At 45.6% G+C, this 20,961-nt stretch overlaps 1 protein-coding gene across 11 annotated transcripts in view; it reads right to left on the bottom strand.

Moving 5' to 3' along the window:
* The window catches only part of COBL (cordon-bleu WH2 repeat protein), a 260,373-nt gene that overhangs the window by 106,641 nt on the left and 132,771 nt on the right, over positions 1 to 20,961 (bottom strand). For 8 of the 11 annotated variants that reach the window (XM_082661385.1, XM_082661388.1, XM_082661394.1 and 5 more), the window contains one exon: positions 3,630 to 3,812. In XM_082661385.1, the coding sequence (XP_082517511.1) occupies positions 3,630 to 3,812 (183 nt within the window). Of the gene's footprint in view, positions 1 to 3,629; positions 3,813 to 3,908; positions 3,979 to 20,961 lie in introns of all 11 variants that reach the window. The other 3 variants (XR_014297158.1, XM_082661393.1, XM_082661389.1) reach the window with 1 other exon arrangement.

Raw genomic sequence — 20,961 nt, 5'->3', positions numbered from 1 at the left:
GTGACTCATAATACTTAATACAATGTAAATGCTATGTAGATAGTTGCCAGCAAACTCAAGTTTTGCTTTCTGAAATTTTCTGGGATTATTTTTTTCTGACTCTTTTTGATCCATGATTGGTTGAATCCGAGGATGGGGAAACCCACAGATAGGAAGGGGCTACTGTACTGAATTTTTAATACCAGTTGATAAGAAAAAAGCCTTTTAAAAGAAGAAAATCTAAGCATTCCCATTTTCCTATAAACTAGTCACGGCCTTGAAAATAATCCTTTCCTCCTGATTCAGGATATTCGTGTTAGTAACAGTTGCCTATAAATAAGGCTTTCCAAACAAACATCTTATCTTTATATGGGAGGAAATTCAGGAAGAAGGAATTGACGTTCTTCCCCAACGACGACAATACATTTTTGGGTTCCTTTCCCAGAAATTAGTAAATAACAAAATACCTTTCATTTAGAAAGGAAAAAAAAAAAAAAGCACGGTCATAGCAAATGCTTAAATCGAATCCATATGCCATTCATGTTCTTAAGAAAGGAGATGGTTGCTGTGAGTCAATTTCTCCACTCATTCTGTGCCAAATAAAACGGATTTCAGTAAAGAAGCTTTTATTGCCTCAGAGGGGGCTCTATTCATTCTGCAGTGTATACAGTACTATTTATTTTTCATTCAGAATTCCCAATTCTCTACTTAATATACATTTTCCCACTCAAGCCGACTTTATCCACTCTGGAAAAGCACATAAAAATCTGAAAAACGTAACTTCTCTGGATAGAAGGAATTTTTAAAGTGCTGATGCAGCACAGCAAAGGACACCATAAACAAAACGAGAAGACAACCTATGAACTGGGAGAAAATATTTGCAAATGGTGCAACTGACAAGGGCTTAATTTCTAAAATATACAAACAGCTCCTACAATTCAATACCAAAAAACAAACAACCCAATCGAAAAATGGGCAGAAGACCTAAATAGACATTTCTCCAAAGAAGACATACAGATGGCCAATAGGCACATGAAAAGATGCTCAGTATCTCTAATTATCAGAGAAATGCAAATCAAAACTACAATGAGCTATCACCTCACACTGGTCAGAATGGCCATCATTAAAAAGTCTACAAACAATAAATGCTGGAGAAGGTGTAGAGAAAAGGGGGGAACTCTCCTGCACTGTTGGTGGGAGTGTAAATTGGTTCAGCTACCATATGATCCAGCAATCCCACTTTGGGACATATGTCCGGAGAAAAACAAGCTTCGAAAGGATACATGCACCCCAACGTTCACTGCAGCACTGTTTAGAATAGCCGAGACATGGAAGCAACCTAAATGTCCATCGACAGAGGAACACATAAGGATGTGGTATATATATACAATGGAATACTACTCAGCTATAAAAAAGAATGAAATAATGCCATTTGCAGCAACATGGATGGACCTAGAGATGGTCATATTAAGCAAAGTAAGTCAGAAAGAGAAAGACAAATACCATATGATATCACTTACATGTGGAATCTAAAATAGGACACAAATGAACTTATCTACAAAATAAAACCAGATTCACAGACATAGAGAACAGACTTGTGGTTGCCAAGGGGGTGGGGGGTCAGGAAGGGATGGATGGGGAGTTTGGGATGAGCAGACGCAAACTATTATACATAGAATGGATATACGACAAGGGTCTACTGTAGAGCACAGAGAACTATAGCCAATATCCTGTGATAAACCGTAATGGAAATGAATATGAAAAAGAATATATATATATATATATATATATATAACTGAGTCATTGCTATACAGCAGAAATTAAACACCACACTGTAAATCAACTATACTTCAATAAAATTTTTAAAAATACCGATGCCGTGTAGCATCTACATTTTATAACATTAGGCAAATGCAATTCTTTTGAAATAAAGCTTAAATTATCCTGATACTGGAACTCACACTTTTCACCACTGAAGAAATACCCCTCCCCATCAAAAGCAACAAGACGCCCCCAGAGGTAGGTGGTTGAAAATTGCTACATGCTGTAAGGATGCCCTGTGTCATGAGAAAGCTCAAAATCTAACTCCCCACCAAATAAGGGGTGAAACGCACTGCAGACCCCCACGGGAAGCAGCTCTGTGTTCATGAGTCTGCGCTGTGTAGTTGGGCATGTGTACAGCAAAACAATGCCAGTTTGGTTTGTGCCTACATTTCTTTTATCAAAAGACAGTGAAAATATGATGGAAAACTCAAAATAAATTAGTACTATTAGAAACTGTTTAAGAAACATAAAAATCAAAAGTTTTCTTGTAAAATGCGTTGCATTACAGGCTTTTCAGACAGACTGCGAGGACTGTGCATGGAGAGACCGTTAGATGGGAAGACCCGGGATAAAGAACAGCCCTGGAGGGACTGAGAGAGGTGACCGATGAACAGACAGATACACGGCCAGACAGATGACCAGGCCGGAAAGGAAAGGAAGTGAGGTGTCATGACACTGCCACGGAGCCACTAACGTGACTGCTAACCACGATACAGGGGCCAAGCCTCCCGTCTGAAAGGTACAGACGTGGTTTCTAAGTTATCTTAAGGAAAGTCAGTTTATGAATAAGCGCAAAAGGGCCGGGCCTCAAGCCCAGCAGGGTGTGATGCTATGGGCCTCATGAAGCAGACACGGGCCAGCCAAGCAACACCACAGCAGGAGAAAAGTGTCAGGAGAGTCAGCTCCTACCGGAGGAGAGCTGGGCTTAAAGGGGCTCCACATAGATGTTCCTAGTTGTGGGGTGGTATCTGCCCAGGAGGCTACCAGGCAAGTCGCCGGGAACCATCTCAGCTCAGTGAGGAACAGTGGGTCCTTCTCCTTACACTGCAGGCTGACCCGCATCTCAGGGTCTCTGCGAAGCACTCCTGTTGCTGCCCAGGAGAGTCTGGCTTCTAAAAGCACCCAGAGCACATCGTCCGTCCTGGCCACCCTTGGGTGTCATCCCTGTCACATCCCACCCAAATACTTTTTTTCAGTGTCACATTTTAAGCCAGAAAAACTGTCAAAGAGTGTCCTGGCCTCTGGAAAATGAGGGCCTGGCATGTCAAATAGTGTTTCAAGGCCAGTCCTCAGGCAGAGGAAGGAAGAAGCCCAGAGTAAGGGGCCAGCCGCTAGGGATGCTGGCTCTGCCTGGTCACCGCGGGACAGTCACGTGCAAAGCCATTCCTCTGCTCTGAAGGCTCCCCAGATACGAGGCCTCCCTAAATAGATGTTATGTCACATAGAAACCAACTTCACCTGCAAACACCTTCTCAGCTGTCCTGTGAACGCGGTTTATTGGGGCGCCTATATTGTATTACGTGTCATTCCCATCTTATGCACACTCCAGACTTCTTACAGTGCCTGCAATTTCCTCATTAAGCAATGGTGCCCCACATTTCAAAGCTAAAGATAAAATAAACGTTAATCAACAAGCCTAAGCCTTTAAGGGCTGAAGGCACAAAAATAGTTTCCGATCTTCCCTAAATGAAGCGATGCGGCATCTCACCTCGACTTCTGAATAAAGCTTAACTTTTCACCCTGAACCATCTCGTTGCTAAAGCCACAAGCTTTAGCTTGGGTTCGTTTAGCAGGGGCCCTGGTCCCGAGCGGCGCCCTCTCCCTACCTTTTCCGACGTCTTGTCTTGCACGGGTGGTTCCGCGCGGGGCAGGGACGGAGGGGGAGGCGCTCGGCGCTTCTTCAGGTCTGACTTGACCGACACCCCTGAGATGCTGCCAAGGGAGAGCGATGGACCCAGTGTGGTGGAACGGGGATTCACGGACGGGGAGTTTGGGGTCGTCAAGCAGCCCTGTCGGGGGAAGAGGCAAACATAAAACCTCATCACTCTGAGATGCTTCTCGGCATACGAACGCTCAGACACCAAAGCCCAGCGCCCACCACCCACCTGAACTTCTCCCATCATCATTTCCACGGGCAGCTTGAATGGCTGGAGCAAAACTCTTATTTTCACTCTCCTGGGAAAATGATCACAGACCCCATGTCAGGACACACTTCCTGGGGTGAGGTTTATTTTCCTAATCATGAAGGAAACAGCAGACTTTTTAAACCTCTAAGAGGAATTCTTACCAGCTAGAATCATGCAAGATTCTCAACCCACCTGCAGTGGTGAATTAACCTCCTTAAATGTTTAACCTGTCATCAGAGTGAGCACTTAGATGCCGAAAAGAGGAAGGAACCGATCAAGAAGTATATTTCTGCTGGAGAAGAAGCCCGTCTTTGCCATTTCGAGAAGTATTTCACCCGCTGCCAGGGAGGGGCTTAGGTTTCTTCTAACTTTGAGAAGTTTCAAACAAGTGGCCGGGTAGTATAAACAGCCTGCTGTGAAGACTTGACGTGACCACCAAATGCAGTACTTCATGACTGATCCCTAATCAACTGAAAATAAATTCAGCCTAACACACTAATTAATTGTTCCCAAGGAGCAAGGTCTATATCCAGGGAGCAGACTAAAGGCACATAGGTATTTTTCCAGTTTTTCCTCCTAGGTCCTGCTTAATAGAGTCACATGAGTGTTAGTTGCAGGAAGGGCATTTAGAGAATAGCCGTCTAATTCCAAATTAAAACTGAAACGGAGCCCACGCCTTGCCCTGCTGTGCCCTCTGCCCTGCCCCATCCCTCCCCAGCACTGGAGGCCCAGCCCGGTGTAGTCCACACCGATGCCAGTGCAGTGTAGTGGTCAGCCCACAGATGAGGGGGACACACTGCCTGGACTCAATTCCCGGCTTTGCCGCTGATAAGCTGTGTGACCTTGGACAGGTTTCTTAACTTCTCTCTGCCTCAGTTTATCTCCTGTAAAATTGAGGTCAATAACAGCACCTCCATCACAAAGAAATCGTGAGAACTGAAAGGGTTAGGACAGATGAAAGAGGCTTAGAGAGTTCTAGGCACAAAGGAAGCATCTGATATGTGCTTTTACAGTTATCATGTAAATGTGAGCCCATGAAGACAGCGATTATTCCCCGTCTGCACCCGTGGCCGTGTCCCTGGCTCCTAGCATCTCCTGGTACCCGGAGGGCCCTTGAGTCCACATTTGCAGAAATGAGTGGGTGGGCAACCCTGCCCTCACGTTTCACACAATGAACTTGTGGGTGAGCTTCCATCTGAGCCATTGGTTCACCACATTGGAAACAAATACAGACAGGAAACTCATCGCATTCAGCGACAGCCCCGCATCACCTGCCCTCAGCCTCAAAGTCTGTTCTGTTCTGCCAATTATACTATCATTCAGTTTCCTGAGATTTTTGAGACTCAGATTTTCTTCTTTTTTTTTTTTAGGTGGTTTTTATTTATTTTTTAACATCATTATTGGAATATAATTGCTTTACAATGGTGTTAGTTTCTGCTGTATAACAAAGTGAATCAGCTATACATATACATATGTTCCCATATCCCCTCCCTCTTGCGTCTCCCTCCCACCCTCCCTATCCCACCCCTCTAGGGGGTCACAAAACACCAAGCTGATCTCCCTGTGCTATGCGGCTGCTTCCCACTAGCTATCGATTTTACATTTCGTAGTGTATATATGTACATGCCACACTCTCATTTTGTCCCAGCTTACCCTTCCCCTCCCCATGTCCTCAAGTTCATTCTCTAGTAGGTCTGCATCTTCATTCCTGTCCTGCCCCTAGGTTCTTCAGAACCATTTTTTTTTTTTTAGATTCCATATATATGTGTTAGCATACGGTATTTGTTTTTCTCTTTCTGACTTACTTCACTCTGTATGACAGACTCTAGGTCCATCCACCTCACTACAAATAACTCAATTTCGTTTCTTTTTATGGCTGAGTAATATTCCATTGTATATATGTGTCACTTCTTCTTTATCCATGAGACTCAGATTTTCTTGTACTTAAATATTAATATCAAAGGAAAACCCAATCCCTGAAGGTTTCTTTTTATGCCAATTCACGCTTCCTTGTGCGACACTGACCATCAAATGCCCTGCTCATCAAATGCAGAATCCCCATAAGGAATAGGGGAGGGATCCACAGGAAATAGCCCAACACCCAGAAAACCCATCAACCCCTACCGAGGCTCCCATAGAAAAAATGTAAAGAAAAAATGTCCATGCTTCTCCCAATCCTTGAGTTCTGCAGACATTAGACTCGTTACTAAGCAAATAAGCCAATGCAAAATGAACTCTTAAATACTTTTCTCTGCCTTACTTCTACCTCCATAGCAACCATGAACATGCAAGGAGACACAAGAACTTAAATTCACTCAGAGACGCAGGGTCCACATGATAAAATGAAGCAAATGAAGCAAACCAGAGCAAGGGCTTGACTGGTCCAAGTCTGGAGCTGGGGAAGTGTTGCACTGGGTGGCTGGATCGCTCAAATGCCGCCCCACATTCAAGGGGGTACAAACTCATGCCATGGAGGTTTGTTAAAACTTGTGAAATACAACGGAGAACTCCAGCCACTGCCTGCATCTCTGCAGTGTGCCTGGGCCCATGCGGCATCCCATAAACAAGCTGTTTGTGACAATGCATTTTACACCTCTGATACTAATTGATTTTCCTCCCTCCACCCTGTCTAGACTGGGAACTTCCAATCCCACTTGCTTCAGTCCTCACCACAATTATGCAAGCTGGAGGACCCCTCTGCACCACTCCGAACTCACCTCAGTCCTTTAAGTGCCCTGAGCATTTTCCCAGCTCTGTGAGGACATTCCCTTAAAAGCACTTCACAGCTCATCCACCTTGTATCTATTTCAGGTTCTACCTCTGTCATCCTGTAGCCCTTAGAGCACTGTGACATCTGAGATTGTCAACTCCTTCTTGAGGTGAGGGGCTGACCCAGCAGCCACCATGCATACACAGGCAGGAATGTCTCCATCTTTAAAACTGGGGGCATTCCATTTATTTCAAAGTTGTGGTCAGCACCTAGCATGTTTCTGTCACATTAGAGATGTCCCACCTATGTGGTTTCCTTCTCCTCTGATAAGTATTTTTGGTAAGAATGACCTCATCAGGGCCACAGTGAGATGGCCTTGGGCAGCAGAAAACTGGACCCCAGAGCCACCCATCCAGGTCCCCCTGCAAGTCCTGACACCTGTTATCCCGGGTGATGGGCTGCACTCGATCCATTATCTGTGTCTCTGGAACAGAAGTGAGTTTTGACACAAGAGGTTTTTTAGCCAAATATGCTCTAGAGAACACACAAACATCTCTCCCCACCCCTATCCCCGCCCCCTACCCCTCCAATGTCAGGGTCCCCTGGACCTTGGTTCACCAGCCCCTCTCAATGCTGAAACACAAGAGTGTTTCTCAACCTTCAACCCACGGGAAGCCAAAACATTTCGGCTGCCCAGAGAATATTTGTGGTTTAACTCCTGCTTCCTTCGTTTCCCACTCCTGGAATTTGTACACAGAACGTAGAAAAAAACCCACAGAATAATTTGGATGAAAACACTGTTAAGTATCGGATGTCCTTTAAGACGCTCATTCACACCAACATGAAACAAAATGGTAAACCAAGAGTGTGGTCCATGCAGCCTGGTGTCCAGACAGCCCAGTCCATGATCTCCTATTCCAGTTTCAGGGTTCTCTCCTGCTACAGAGTGGTCAAGTTCCATGGGGGACAGACCACGGCTTACCTGCGGGAGGGATCTCACTTCCTGCTCCTGTCTAAACTGGTCAATAACATTTTTTTAATATCAAGTCCTTTTCTGGTAGGGAAGTGAGTCATGCCTTTCTACAAAGGTTGGCAACAAAATCCACAGATTCTGGCTCTCACAGTCACACCAGATTTTCTCAGGAGTTTTTCTCCTGCGAGTGAAGCCCAATAAATCATTAAGAAAAAGCAATGGATAAAGAAAACGGGAAAAAGCAAACCCAACCTTTTTCACCCAGAGCTCGTGGGACTTCAGACTGCGGGGTGTACACCTCCCCTGCTGTCCCTGGAGGGCTAGCGGGATGGGAAACAGTACTAAACTCGGTGTAACTGTATCACTGCTGACAGTCCTGGAATTTATTACATTCAGTATAAAATGATAACTTGATCCCATCTCACACACACAGCTGGGAGTGGAGAGCTAGGAAACAATTTCAGGATCTGGGTGTCAGCCTGAGAAGAGACCAACATCACCTGCGACGGTTGATTTTGCCAGAGATCTCAAATTTTAAATGAAAAAATGTATAATTGATTGTTTCCATTTGAGATGCACTCATTCTCTCAGCAAGTCCCGATCTCCTTCTATCTGGTTGTCACCGCAGCCACTTTGCAAATGTCGACTGAAAAAAAATGCACAACCTAAAAGTTGAGAATTATGTTGTATTCAGTGGACAAAACTGAGGACTTATACCGGGGACGCAGCCTCTCGGATTGCTCTGAGGGACTGCTCCGAAGAGGCAAGGGGGGAACCAGGATGTATAGGAGTTTTTGCAAAAAAGACCAGGTAGTCAGAACATCAAAAGATTACTGTTAATGAAAGAAAACCAGACATCTCAAGTTAAGGAATTTAGCTCTTATCAATGTATGGGAAGATGCAAGAGTCTGGGCTCACTGAAACCACCCCTTTGACGTGCACCTCAGCTATCTGGGGCCAGTGTCCTGTGCTTTCTCATCCTGAATCCCCTCAGGGTGCACCTTCAGTGCAGGGGGCGGGGGGTGGGGTGGGAGTTGGTGGCTGCAGTGGCTGATGGCGTGATGGCAGGCATCCTGTTTCCATCCTGAGTTCCCTTAGGGCTCACCGTCAGGGCAGCTGTAATGTGATGGCTTGATGGTTGCAACACCCATTGTTACGGCAGCAAGAATGTTTTCATTGACACAAACGACCTGAGCTTCTCTGTGGGGAGATGCACAGACCCGGGGGGCTTCCCAAGGAGCTGAGCTGGGAAGTGGGCTGGGTGGGTGACCGTGGGCTTGGCCTTTGGAATTAGCTCTGACTCTAACCCATTGGGAGCGTCACTGCAGGCACAGTGGTCTCTGCGGGGCCAGCACTACAGGCAGAGGGCACAGCTGTTACAGCTCCTTACAACCCCAGGGAAAGCTCTGGGAGCCCTGGGTCTCCCTAGAATGATTCTGGGGTGCACAGGCACTGCAAAGAGCAGCTTCTCTCCTTTATCATTGGCTTGTAACCGATCAGAGATCAGTACCAGGCAGGACACCGAGTGTGCCCAAGGTGGGTATCACTCTTTCCACAGGAGCCCAGCTGCCCCGTGTGTGTCCTCTGCTGGAGGTCCTGATGTTGTCTGCACCAGGCGGCTCTACCAGCACCCACGTCACAGCCGAAGGGGAGCCATCTGTCCCTATAGACAGTAAGGCAGCTGTGAACACTGGCTAGAATATGCTTCCGGAGACAAATGGGTCAATGCTGTACTTGAAACCTTTCTGTTTACATTGATTCCAAAAGAACGTAAGGACGAAGAGTTATTTTGTTCCCATTTCTCAAAACTGTTCATTCTGGCAAAAAAAAAGACTATCTTGTGAGAACCAATTACATGATCAAGTGGACCTTTTGACGTGGTTGGTGAGGAATTCAGGTAGAGGTTTTGGTCTAAATATTGAGGGAAATATTTTGGTTACAGTAAGTATAGTCTAAAATAACCATCAACAATCCTTTCAGCATCAGATGCTTCTGAATTAGACCAGATGCTTTCAGGATGGCTTTAGAGTTTTAACAGTGAGAAAAACTGAGGCCCAAGGAAATGAACTGAGCTCCTCAGGATGCCTGAGCCCCTGGGGATGGGATTCAACTAGTCAGTTCCCAAGCTGACCTGCATCCCCCCTCTCCTTCCACCACACTGGCCCCCTCTCAAAGGATTTCATACAGTTTTGCTTTTTCCTTTCTTTCTTTCATTTCTTTTTCTTTCCTTCCTTCCTTTCTTCTTCCCCCTCTCCCTCCCTCCCTTCCCTCCTCCCTCCCTTTCTTCCTTTTCTCCCTTCCTTCCTCCCTCCCTCTCTCTTTCCTTCCTTCCATCCTTCCTTCCTTCCTGCCTTCCTTCCTTCCCTTTCTTCCTTCCTTCCTTTCTTTCTTCTTGGTCAAAGAATCAAGTGGGAGAGAAGCTGCAGTCAGACCTGTTACCCACGTCGCCTTTTCTTCAGACCCAGGTTTTGGCAGGGATCTAAGGCAGGACCACACGACAGAAACCAGATGGCATGGATGGACCGCCCACACTCACAGGGATCCGCTGGGCAGAGCAGCCCAGAGAACATCGCTCCCATCCCACGGCTGCTGGCACCATCCTGGACACTGGGCCAGGCAAAGTTCCCTTCCTCAAGGGTGTGCTCTGCCTGCTTTTTCTTATCCTAGGAGAACAGCCTTCCTGATGGACACACCCATGGCTGCATCCCTCGGCCAGAGGACACCAAGTCTTCCCACGCCCTGGAAATCTGGCATCAATTCAGAGGTAAGGGCAAACCGAGGGGCTGAAGCCCACCAGCTTCGTGAGAACGAATCCCCACGATGGGCAGAGAAACGGAACTTGTGAATCTAGTTTCTGCTCTGCGACGTGAGTGGGAAAAGGCCATTCTCTGTGCCAAGTGCCTCGAGAGGATGCCTGAGGAAACGCATGTCTACAGAAGATAAGTTGCAGAAGCTATCTGGCCAACAAAATACTGTGGCGTAGAAGCTCTCTGACGGTTACGAGCATCAGAACAATTTCAGATCGTTTCTCCACTGGCAGAATTTTTCCTGAACTTACAGGAAAATGTAAGCGTGCCAGGGCATCCAACTGGTAGTATCTTTCTTGTAACAAAACTCAGGGGAGAAACTGAAGGTGAGCTGGATTAGTCCGAACCTTCTGCTGTAGGACCTCCTGAAAACCAAAACCTGTTAGCGAAGATGGGAATGCTTGGGATATGCGGATTATTCATAACGGGCCACTTTCACCAGGACCATTTTAGAAAGCCAGACATTTCTGAAAAGCTTGTGAATGAAAAGGAGACAAGTCTTGGTGTAATTCAGAGATGGAGAACACGTGATGCCCAGCCCCAGGAAGGCCATGATCCTGCCGGGGAGGGCGCAGGGGCCCCAGGGGTCAGTGTGCAGGCTCCACGGGGGGTGTGGAGGGGGAGAGGAGAGGAAGAACTCTGAGGGAGGTGGTGGGATGGTGAGTCAGGGGTGGTGAGCATGACGCGTGGGGAGCAGAAGAATGAGGGGCGTCAGGGCTCCACACACGTGTGTGTGTGTGTGTGTGTGTGTGTGTGTGTGTGTGTGTGTGTGTGCTGGCTTGCTGTGGTCCTAGGTGAGATTTCAAAGGAGGCAAACTCAATTAAGCACAATTTTGGCGGCGGCGGGGGGAGATGGTGCTAATTCACACGAACAATAAAACCTTAATAACAAAGGTTTCCCTTTAAAATGTGCGACATTCCCCAAAATTTGTACAGTAGCAGGTTTTGAATATTGATCTATAAGTGGTTTACTAAAATTCATCAGGAGTGAGATTTCCTACACAGCCACAGCTGAGATCAATGGATTCCTCCAAAGGACATCAGGCCTCGCATGTCAAGCGGCTCCTGTGCATTTCACGGATACCTGGGCTGGATGAGGGGAGGCAATGAGGGCCTGGCTGCCGGTTGGCACTGGCTGGGTTTCAGGGCTGACGGGAACGACGCCTCATCCCCATATAGAAACAAAACTAAACTGAGAACGAATCTCTCGGCCAGAAACCAGATGATTTCTAACTCTTGGATCAGATCAGGAAGGCTTCTCCCTAACTCTAGGTAACCGAGTCGTTAGGTGGAGGAATCCGGCAAATTCATCTTCAAGTAAAAGAGGAGGGTTTTTTAAGAAGCAGGAAGCGTACGTGTGACTCAATCGTCTCTCAGTTGAGGAGTCCAGCCCTCCACTGTCCAAGCGCCCCCCTCTCACCTGCAAAGACATCCATCATCCTTTGCTATCTACAGGCATCGTGCCGTAGAACAGCAATCACAAATTTCAGTATCCAAAGTGGGACCCTTATCCACGTGGCCCAGGAAGAAGGCCCAACTGGAAAGAACATGGGGCAACAGCCTTCTTTCTTTCAAAGATGTTTTTGATGTGGACCAGTTTTAAAGTCTTTATTGAATTTGTTACAATATTGCTTCTGTTTTGTAAGTTTTGGTTTTTTGACCACGAGGCATGTGGGATATCAGCTCCCTGACCAGGGATTGAACCCGCACCCCGTGCATTGGAAGGTGAAGTTTTAACCACTGGACAACCAGGGAAGCCCAGGGCAAAAGCATTTTGAAGATTGTCCTGGACAAACAGAGAAGGGTGGTCCCCCCTTCCAGAAGGGAGTCTGAGTGGACACTGGCTGAGAGCAGAGAACCAGCGCTGCCGGTGAAGAAGGGGGTCTCATCCCCAGACTCAGGCAGAACGACAGATACGTGAGGGGGTCTTGAGCCTCCACACGTCAACCCATCTGATCATGTGACAGCTCTCTGAGGTAGGTAATCGCAGGACCCCCTTTCACAGGGAAAGAAACTGAGGCAGAGAGAGTGGGTGCCTGGGCCCACATCCAGACAGTGGAAGAGCCAGGCAGGCCGGCACCAGATCAGAGGTTCTAGAACTTAGTCACACATCAGGACTCCCCCTCACCCTGGAGCTTTTAAAGATGGGAAAGGCCAGCCACACCCCAGACCAACTTCAGCAGAAACTCTGGGATGGGACCAGGCATCTGCTGTTTTTCTTTTAAAAGAAAAATTATTGTGTCAGAATACGTGTAACATATGATTTACCATTTTAACCATTTTAAAGTGTACAATTCAGAGGCATGAAGTACCTTCCCCGTGTTGGCCAGCCACCACCATCTAGTTCTGGAACTTCTCATCCCCCTAAAAGGAAACGCTCGGTCCATTCAGTAGCCACTGCTCATCCCATCTCCCGTGGCAACCACCCATCTGCTTTCTGACTCTGGATGGACTGTCCTGGTTCCTTCACATGAACGGAGGCAAACAACACATGGTCTCCAGGCCTGGCTTCTTTCACTCAGCGTGAAGATTTCAAGGTTCCTCCGTACTCAGCCTGTGTCAGAGCATCCTTTCTCCTCATGGCTGAATAACCCTTCCTCGCACTGGAGAGTCCACATTCTGTTCGCCCATTCATCTGGGGACGGACATGCGGGTTGTTTTCGCCTTTTGGCTTTTGTGACTAGAGCTGCTGTGAACATCTGCCTAGAGGTGTTGGCTGGAAACTCTGCCCTCGAGTTTTGTGGGCACCTAGGAGCAGACTTGCCGGGTCTACGCTTCACTCTCCCCGGCAGCTGCACCGTTTTACCTTTCCACTAGCAATGAAGGAAGGTTCCAATTTCTCCATGTCCTTGCCAACACTTATTTGTTATTTTTCCTTTTATAAAATCGATAGCCATCTTAGCGGGTGCGAAGCGGCACCTCACTGAGGTTTGGGTTTGCATATTTCTAGCTCCTCATGACCCGGGCGTCCTTCCATGGGCTCGCTGGCTGTTAGGCATCTGCTTTGAAAGTCAAGGTGAAGAGCCACTGCTGCAGATTCCTCCCCGAAAGCATCACACCACTCACGCTGCCTGGGGCAGAGGTGGCTCATTTTTCCTTCTCCCTCAGGACAGACCTTAGAGCATCAGCCTCCGACATTTATTTCTGGTCCCCAGCCCTGTGGTGGCAGGGGTTCCCATGCATGAGAAACCTCCACAGGGAGCATCTGTACAAGATCTCTGCCCCTCACACTTCCCCTCAGAAAAGCGTATTAGGAAGTGAAGGACAATGTTTTTCCAGGGGAACCTTGAACAGCCTCCTTCTGTTTTAAGTAAATCATTCATAATTGTTGCAACTTTACTATTAACTAACAAAGCACCCCACCCCGACCCCTCTCTGAGGCTCCACTGCCCCACAAGACACACAGCTGATCCAGCGCATGCCAGCCTGGCCCCAGAGAGGGAACCTCAGGGCACACACGCCCCAGGTCACCTGTGATGTTCACATGTAAAACCTTGCAGGTTTCTTCAGGTTTTCCTGTGACCTGCTCATGGAGCCCCACGCTTGCCTGTGAGCCTGATTTTTAGGGACAAGATTCTGCAGTTCTTCTGACCTGTGCCCACTCTGCATTCTCCCTTTAAGACATTAACACTTGCTGGAAATAAAACGAGGGGAAGGAAAATGGTGACTGCAGGGGAACTGCAGGGGTGGAGCCAGCCCAGAGGTCCAGCAAAAAGCAGGGTTAGAAGAGGGGCCGTGGGAGGGAGATGCAGGTTTTCCCACCCGAAAGCAGGTAACAGAGCGGGGACACCAAGGGACATCCGAGGGATTCCGTCCAATCTTTCCAGTCCCAGGCGAACAAGCAAGGAGGAAAACCGGACCACCACAACAGTTACTGAACATGGTTGCTACAACGCATCAGGAAACTGGGAAGCCGATCTCCCTGTTGCTATGTTTGCAATCCTGGGAGAGGTGCAATGTTCTCCTCTTTCTGGTGGCATGTGGGGAGCTAGCGGGATGCCTGTTCAATAAACAAGCAGGGCAGGCCTTCTGTCCAGGCCTGACAGCAGGAGGTATTCGGAAGTGGAGGAGAAAGGCCGTCCCACTCAGAGCTGAGTCCCAACCGCAGCCTGCAGCAGCCCTGCCTCTGGGGCCACCTCACCTAGGGGCTTACAGGCCAGTGGGCACGGCTGCCTCTCTCTATCCTGGGCTGTGTGGGGCGGGGCAGAGGGGAGGGCAGCAGGAGTGATGGGGGGCCCAGAAGGGAATGGAGAGAGTTCCCTTCCCTCCTCTTTTCTTCTCTCAGGACTCAGACCCCGCCTTGGGCCCCTGTTAGCATCAGTCTCCCCAGCTGGATTCGAAGGGGCAACTCCACCAGCTTTAAGCAAAAGTATGGGTGCTCTTCCCAAGTGGACGTACCCTCCTGACCTGCCTGCCGGAGCCCCACTGCCTTTCATCTTCTCTCTCAGATGCAGCTGCTTCTGAGGCCGGAGACTGTCACCTGTGAGGCTGTGTTCAGCCTCTCTCCTCTCGGGCCCCCAGCAGCACCCCGGCTCTAAAGAGCATCCTCCCCGGGAGTCCTGCCATCCTCCCCAAATGCCCTCTTTGGTTCTGGCCCACAGCTGCCTGGGATCTGCTCCCCTAGCAATGCCTCAGGAACAGGCCTACAGGAGGCCAAGGGGTGAGTGCGGAGAATGGGCTTTCCAGAACCCAGCAGAGGACGCCCTGGGTGACTGGAGCTCCCGCCAGGACTGCCCGCGGCACCCCGTCCTGCAGGGAACCATAGCTCCAGTGGGTCTCCAACCGACGGCACCCCATCCCCCATTCAGGGTGTGAGTGCGTGTGTGTGTGAATATGTACACACACTTACAGACATATATGATATATAATGTATTATTATATTATAATATATATAGTAGCATATTATATATTATGCTATAATATATAATACATATCAACATATATAACATAATATATACTAATATAATACACTAATATATAATAATGTATTATATAATGTATATAATAATATAATTAAAAATCTATTTATTATCACGTAAATACTCAAGCCCTCATTTCTGATTTTAACACAGAAACCTCAGCCTCTGTTTTTGGATTATTTTCCAACTGCCTAAGACAAGCCTTACTTTCCCCGTGCCAGGTCCCCTGGCCGGGGCTGCGCACGGCTGGCCATCCCGCCTTATCGAACAGGCACCCACAAGCTCCCGCATCCCATGCCCTGTATCCAAGCCTGAGGGCTGGGCGTCGTCCAGAGGGCTTCCTGCCTGGGGCGCACTGTTTCCTTACTCCTCTGTGAGTCAGTGTGAAACGCCACGGTCTGCACCTCTCTGGAAGATTGTCGGCAAGATCGCACGTGCCCGGGTTCTGAACTCCACCATGGGCGGGGGACAATTCCCCCCACTAATGTCAGTCACAGGCAGCTCCCCTGGCACCTTCCCCTCTTCAGGGTCACAAGCTGGTGTGTCCAGGCTGCGGGCTCCTTCTCGAATCCCACTTCCTTCAAAAGTCCCATGTTCCAGTAAGGATCTCATCCCATAGGCAATCCCCTCACACACTCTGGCTACGTTTTAGCTCTCACTTTATGAGTAAATATATATATATATTTAACATCATTATTGGAGTATAATTGCTTTACAATGGTGTGTCAGTTTCTGCTGTATAGAGGTGAATCAGCTATACGGATACATACATCCCCATATCTCCTCCCTCTTGCGCCCCCCTCCCACCCTCCTTATCCCACCCCTCTAGGTGGTCACAAAGCACCGAGCCGATCTCCCTGTGCTATGCGGCTGCTTCCCACTAGCTATCGATTTTACATTTGGTAGTGTATATATGTCCATGCCACTCTCTCACTTCGTCCCAGCTTACCCTTCCCACTCCCCGTGTCCTCAAGTCCATTCTCTACGTCTGCGTCTTTATTTCTGTCCTGCCCCTAGGTTTTTCAGAACCATTTTTTCTTTTTTAGATTCCATATATATGTTAGCATATGCTATTTGTTTTTCTCTTTCTGACTTACTTCACTCTGTATGACAGACTCTAGGTCCATCCACCTCACTACAAATAACTCAATTTTGTTTCTTTTTATGGCTGAGTAATATTCCATTTTGTATATGTGCCACATCTTCTTTATCCATTCATCTGTCAATGGACACTTAGGTTGCTTCCATGTCTTGGATATTGTAAATAGAGCTGCAGTGAATATTGTGGTACATGATTCTTTTTGATTTACGGTTTTCTCTGGGTACATGCCAGGTAATGGGATTGCTGGGTCATATGATAGCTCTATTTTTAGTTTTTTAAGGAAACTCTATACTGTAGTCCATAGTGGCTGTACCAATTAACATTCCCACCAACAGTGCAAGAGGGTTCCCTGTTCTCCACACCCTCTCCAGCATTTATTGTTTGTAGATTTTTTTTTTTTTTTCAGTACACGGGCCTCTCACTGTTGTGGCCTCTCCTGTCGCGGAGCACAGGCTCCAGACGCGCAGGCTCAGCAGCCATGGCTCACGGGCCCAGCCGCTCTGCGGCATGTGGGATCTTCCCGGACCAGGGCGTGAACCCGTGTCCCCTGCATAGGCAGGCAGACTCTCAACCACTGTGCCACCAGGGAAGCACTGTTTGTAGATTTTTTGATGATGCCCATTCTGACTGGTGTGAGGTGATACCTCACTGTAGTTTTGATTTGCATTTCTCTAATGATAAGTGATGTTGAGCATCCTTTCATGTGTTTGTTGGCAATCTGTACATCTTCTTTGGAGAAATGTCTATTTAGGTCTTCTGCCCATTTTTGGATTGGGCTGTTTGTGTTTTTTGATATTGAGCTGCATGAGCTGCTTGTAAATTTTGGAGATTAATCCTTTGTCAGTTGCTTCATTTGCAAATATTTTCTCCCATTCTGAGGGTTGTCTTTTGGTCTTGTTTATGTTATGGTTTCCTTTGCTGTGCAGAAGCTTTTAAGTTTCATTAGGTCCCATTTGTTTATTTTTGTTTTTACTTCCATTTGTCTAGGATCTGGGTCAAAAAGGATCTTGCTGTGATTTATTTCATAGAGTGTTCTGCCTATGTTTTCCTCTAAGAGTTTTCTAGTGTCTAGCCTTACATTTAGGTCTTTAATCCATTTTGAATTTATTTCTGTGTATGGTGTCAGGGAGTGTTCTTATTTCATTCTTTTACATGTAGCTGTCCAGTTTTCCCAGCACCACTTATTGAAGAGGCTGTCTTTTCTCCATTGTATATTCTTGCCTCCTTTATCAAAAATAAGGTGACCATATGTGCATAGATTTATCTCTGGGCTTTCTATCCTGTTCCATTGATCTGTATTTCTGTTTTTGTGCCAGTACCATACTGTCTTGATTACTGTAGCTCTGTAGTATAGTCTGAAGTCAGGGAGCCTGATTCCTCCAGGTCCATTTTTATTTCTCAAGATTGCTTTGGCTATACGGGATCTTTTGTGTTTCCATACAAATTGTGAACTTTTTCTTATAGTTCTGTGAAAAATGCCATTGGTAGTGTGATAGGGTTTGCATTGAATCTGTAAATTACTTTGGGTGGTATTATCATTTCGCAATGTTGATTCTTCCAATCCAATAACATGGTATATCTCTCCATCTGTTTGTATCATCTTTAATTTCTTTCATCAATGTCTTAAAGTTTTTCACATACAGGTCTTTTCTGTCCTTAGGTAGGTTGATTCCTAGGTATTTTATTCTTTTTGTTGCAGTGGTAAATGGGAGGGTTTCCTTAATTTCTCTTTCAGATTTTTCATCATTAGTGTATAGGAATGCAAGAGATTTCTGTGCATTAATTTTGTATCCTGCTACTTTACCAAATTCATTGATTAGCTCTAGCAGTTTTCTGTTAGTGTCTTTAGGATTCTCTATGTATAGTATCATGTCATCTGCAAACAGTGACAGCTTTACTTCTTCTTTTCTGATTTGGATTCCTTTTATTTCTTTTTCTTCTCCGACTGCTGTGGCTACAACTTCCAAAAGTATGTTGAATAATAGTGGTGAGAGTGAGCAACCTTGTCTTGTTCCTGATCTTTGTGGAAATGGCTTCAGTTTTTCACCATTGAGAATGAAGTTGGCTGTGGGTCTGTCATATATGGCCTTTATTATGTTGAGGTATGTTCCCTCTATGCCTATTTTCTGGAGGGTTTTTATCATAACTCGGCGTTGAATTTTTTCAAAAGCTTTTTCTGCATCTATTGAGATGATCATATGCTTTTTCTCCTTCAATTTGTTAATATGGTGTATCACATTGTTTGATTTGCATATATTGAAGAATCCTTGCATTCCTGGGATAAACCACACTTGATCATGGTGTATAACCTTTTAACGTGCTGTTGGATTCTGTCTGCTAGTATTTTGTTAAGGACTTTTGCATCTATGTTCATCAGTGATATTGGCCTGTAGTTTCCTTTCTTTGTGACATCTTTGTCTGGTTTTGGTCTCAGTGTGATGGTGGCCTTGTAGAATGAGTTTGGGAGCATTCCTCCTTCTGCTATATTTTGGAAGAGTTTCAGAAGGATAGGTTTTAACTCTTCTCTAAATATTTGATAGACTTTGTCTGTGAAGCCACTAGTTCCGGGCTTTTGTTTGTTGGAAGATTTTTAATCACAGCCTCAATTTCAGTGCTTGTGATTGGTTTGTTTATATTTTCTATTTCTTCCCAGTTCAGTCTCGGAAGGTTGTGCTTTTCTAAGAATTTGCCCATTTCTTCCAGGTTGTCCATTTTATTGGCATATAGTTGCTTTTAGTAATCTCTCATGATCCTTTGTATTACTGCAGTGTCCATTGTTACTTCTCCTTTTTCATTTCTAATTCTATTGAATTGAATGTTCTCCCTTTTTTCTTGATGAGTCTGGCTAATGGTTTATCAATTTTGTTTATCTTTTCAAAGAACCAGCTTTTAGTTTTACTGATCTTTGCTATTGTTTCCTTCATTTCTTTTTCATTTATTTCTTATCTGTACTTTATGATTTCTTTCCTTCTGCTAACTTTGGGTTTTTTTGTTCCTCTTTCTCTCATTGCTTTAGGTGTAAGGTTACGTTGTTTCTTTGAGATGTTTCTTGTTTCTTGAGGTAGGATTGTATTGCTATAAACTTCCCTCTTAGAACTGCTTTTGCTGAATCCCATAGGGTTTGGGTCATCGTGATTTCAATGTCATTTGTTTCTAGATATTTTTTATTTCCTCTTTGATTTCTTCAGTGATCTCTTGGTTATTTAATAGTGTATTGTTTAGCCTCCATGTGTCTGTATTTTTTACAGATTTTTTCCTGTAATTGATATCTAGTCTCATAGCATTGTGGTTGGAAAAGATACTTGATACAATTTCAATTTTCTTAAATTTACCAAGGCTTGATTTGTGACCCCAGATTTGATCTATCCTGGAGAATGTTCCATGGGCACTTGAGAAGAAAGTGTAGTCTATTATTTTTGGATGGAATGCCCTATAAATATCAATGAAGTCCATCTTGTTTAATGTATCATTTAAAGCTTGTTTCCTTATTTATTTTCATTTTGGATGATCTGTCCATTGGTGAAAGTGGGGTGTTAAAGTCCCCTACTGTGATTGTGTTACTGTCGATTTCCCCTTTTATGGCTGTTAGTATTTGCCTTATGTATTGAGGTGCTCCTATGTTGGGTGCATAAATATCTACAATTGTTATACCTTCTTCTTGGGTTAATCCCTTGATCATTATGTAGTGTCTTTCTTTGTCTCTTGTAATAGCCTTTATTTTAAAGTCTATTTTGTCTGATATGAGAATTGCTACTCCAGCTTTCTTTTGATTTCCATTTGCATGGAATATCTTTTTCCATCCCCTCACTTTCAGTCTGTATGTGTCCCTAGGTCAGAAGTGGGTCTCTTGTAGACAGCATATATATGGGTCTTGTTTTTGTATCCATTCAGCCAGTCTATGTCTTTTGGTGGGAGCATTCAATCCGTTGACATTTAAGGTAATTATCGATATGTATGTTCCTATTCCCATTTTCTTAATTGTTTTGGGTTTGTTATTGTAGGTCTTTTCCTCCTCTTGTTTTTCCTGCTGAAAGAAGTTCCTTTAGCATTTGCTGTAAAATGTAAAAGCATTCTCTTAGCTTTTGCTTGTCTGTAAAGGTTTTAATTTCTCCGTCAAATCTGAATGAGGCCCTTGCTGGGTAATCTTCATTATAGGTGTCTCTGTTTCATCACTTTAAATATGTCCTGCCACTCCCTTCTGGCTTGCAGAGTTTCTGCTGAAAGATCAGCTGTTAACCTTATGGGGATTCCCTTGTGTGTTATTTGTTGTTTTTCCCTTGCTACTTTTAATATTTTTTCTTCATATTTTATTTTTGATAGTTTGATTAATATGTATCTTGGCATGTTTCTCCTTGGATTTATCCTGTATGGGACTGTCTGTGCTTCCTGGACTTGACTATTTCCTTTCCCATATTAGGGAAAATTTCAACTATAATCTCTTCAAATATTTTCTCAGTCCCTTTCTTTTTCTTTTCTTGTTCTGGGACTCCTATAATTCGAATGTTGGTGTGTTTAATGGTG

The sequence above is a fragment of the Grampus griseus genome (genome assembly GCF_964374135.1).
Source record: "Grampus griseus genome assembly, chromosome: 9".
Lineage (NCBI taxonomy): Eukaryota > Metazoa > Chordata > Mammalia > Artiodactyla > Delphinidae > Grampus > Grampus griseus.
This window is presented reverse-complemented; position numbering and strand designations above follow the sequence as displayed.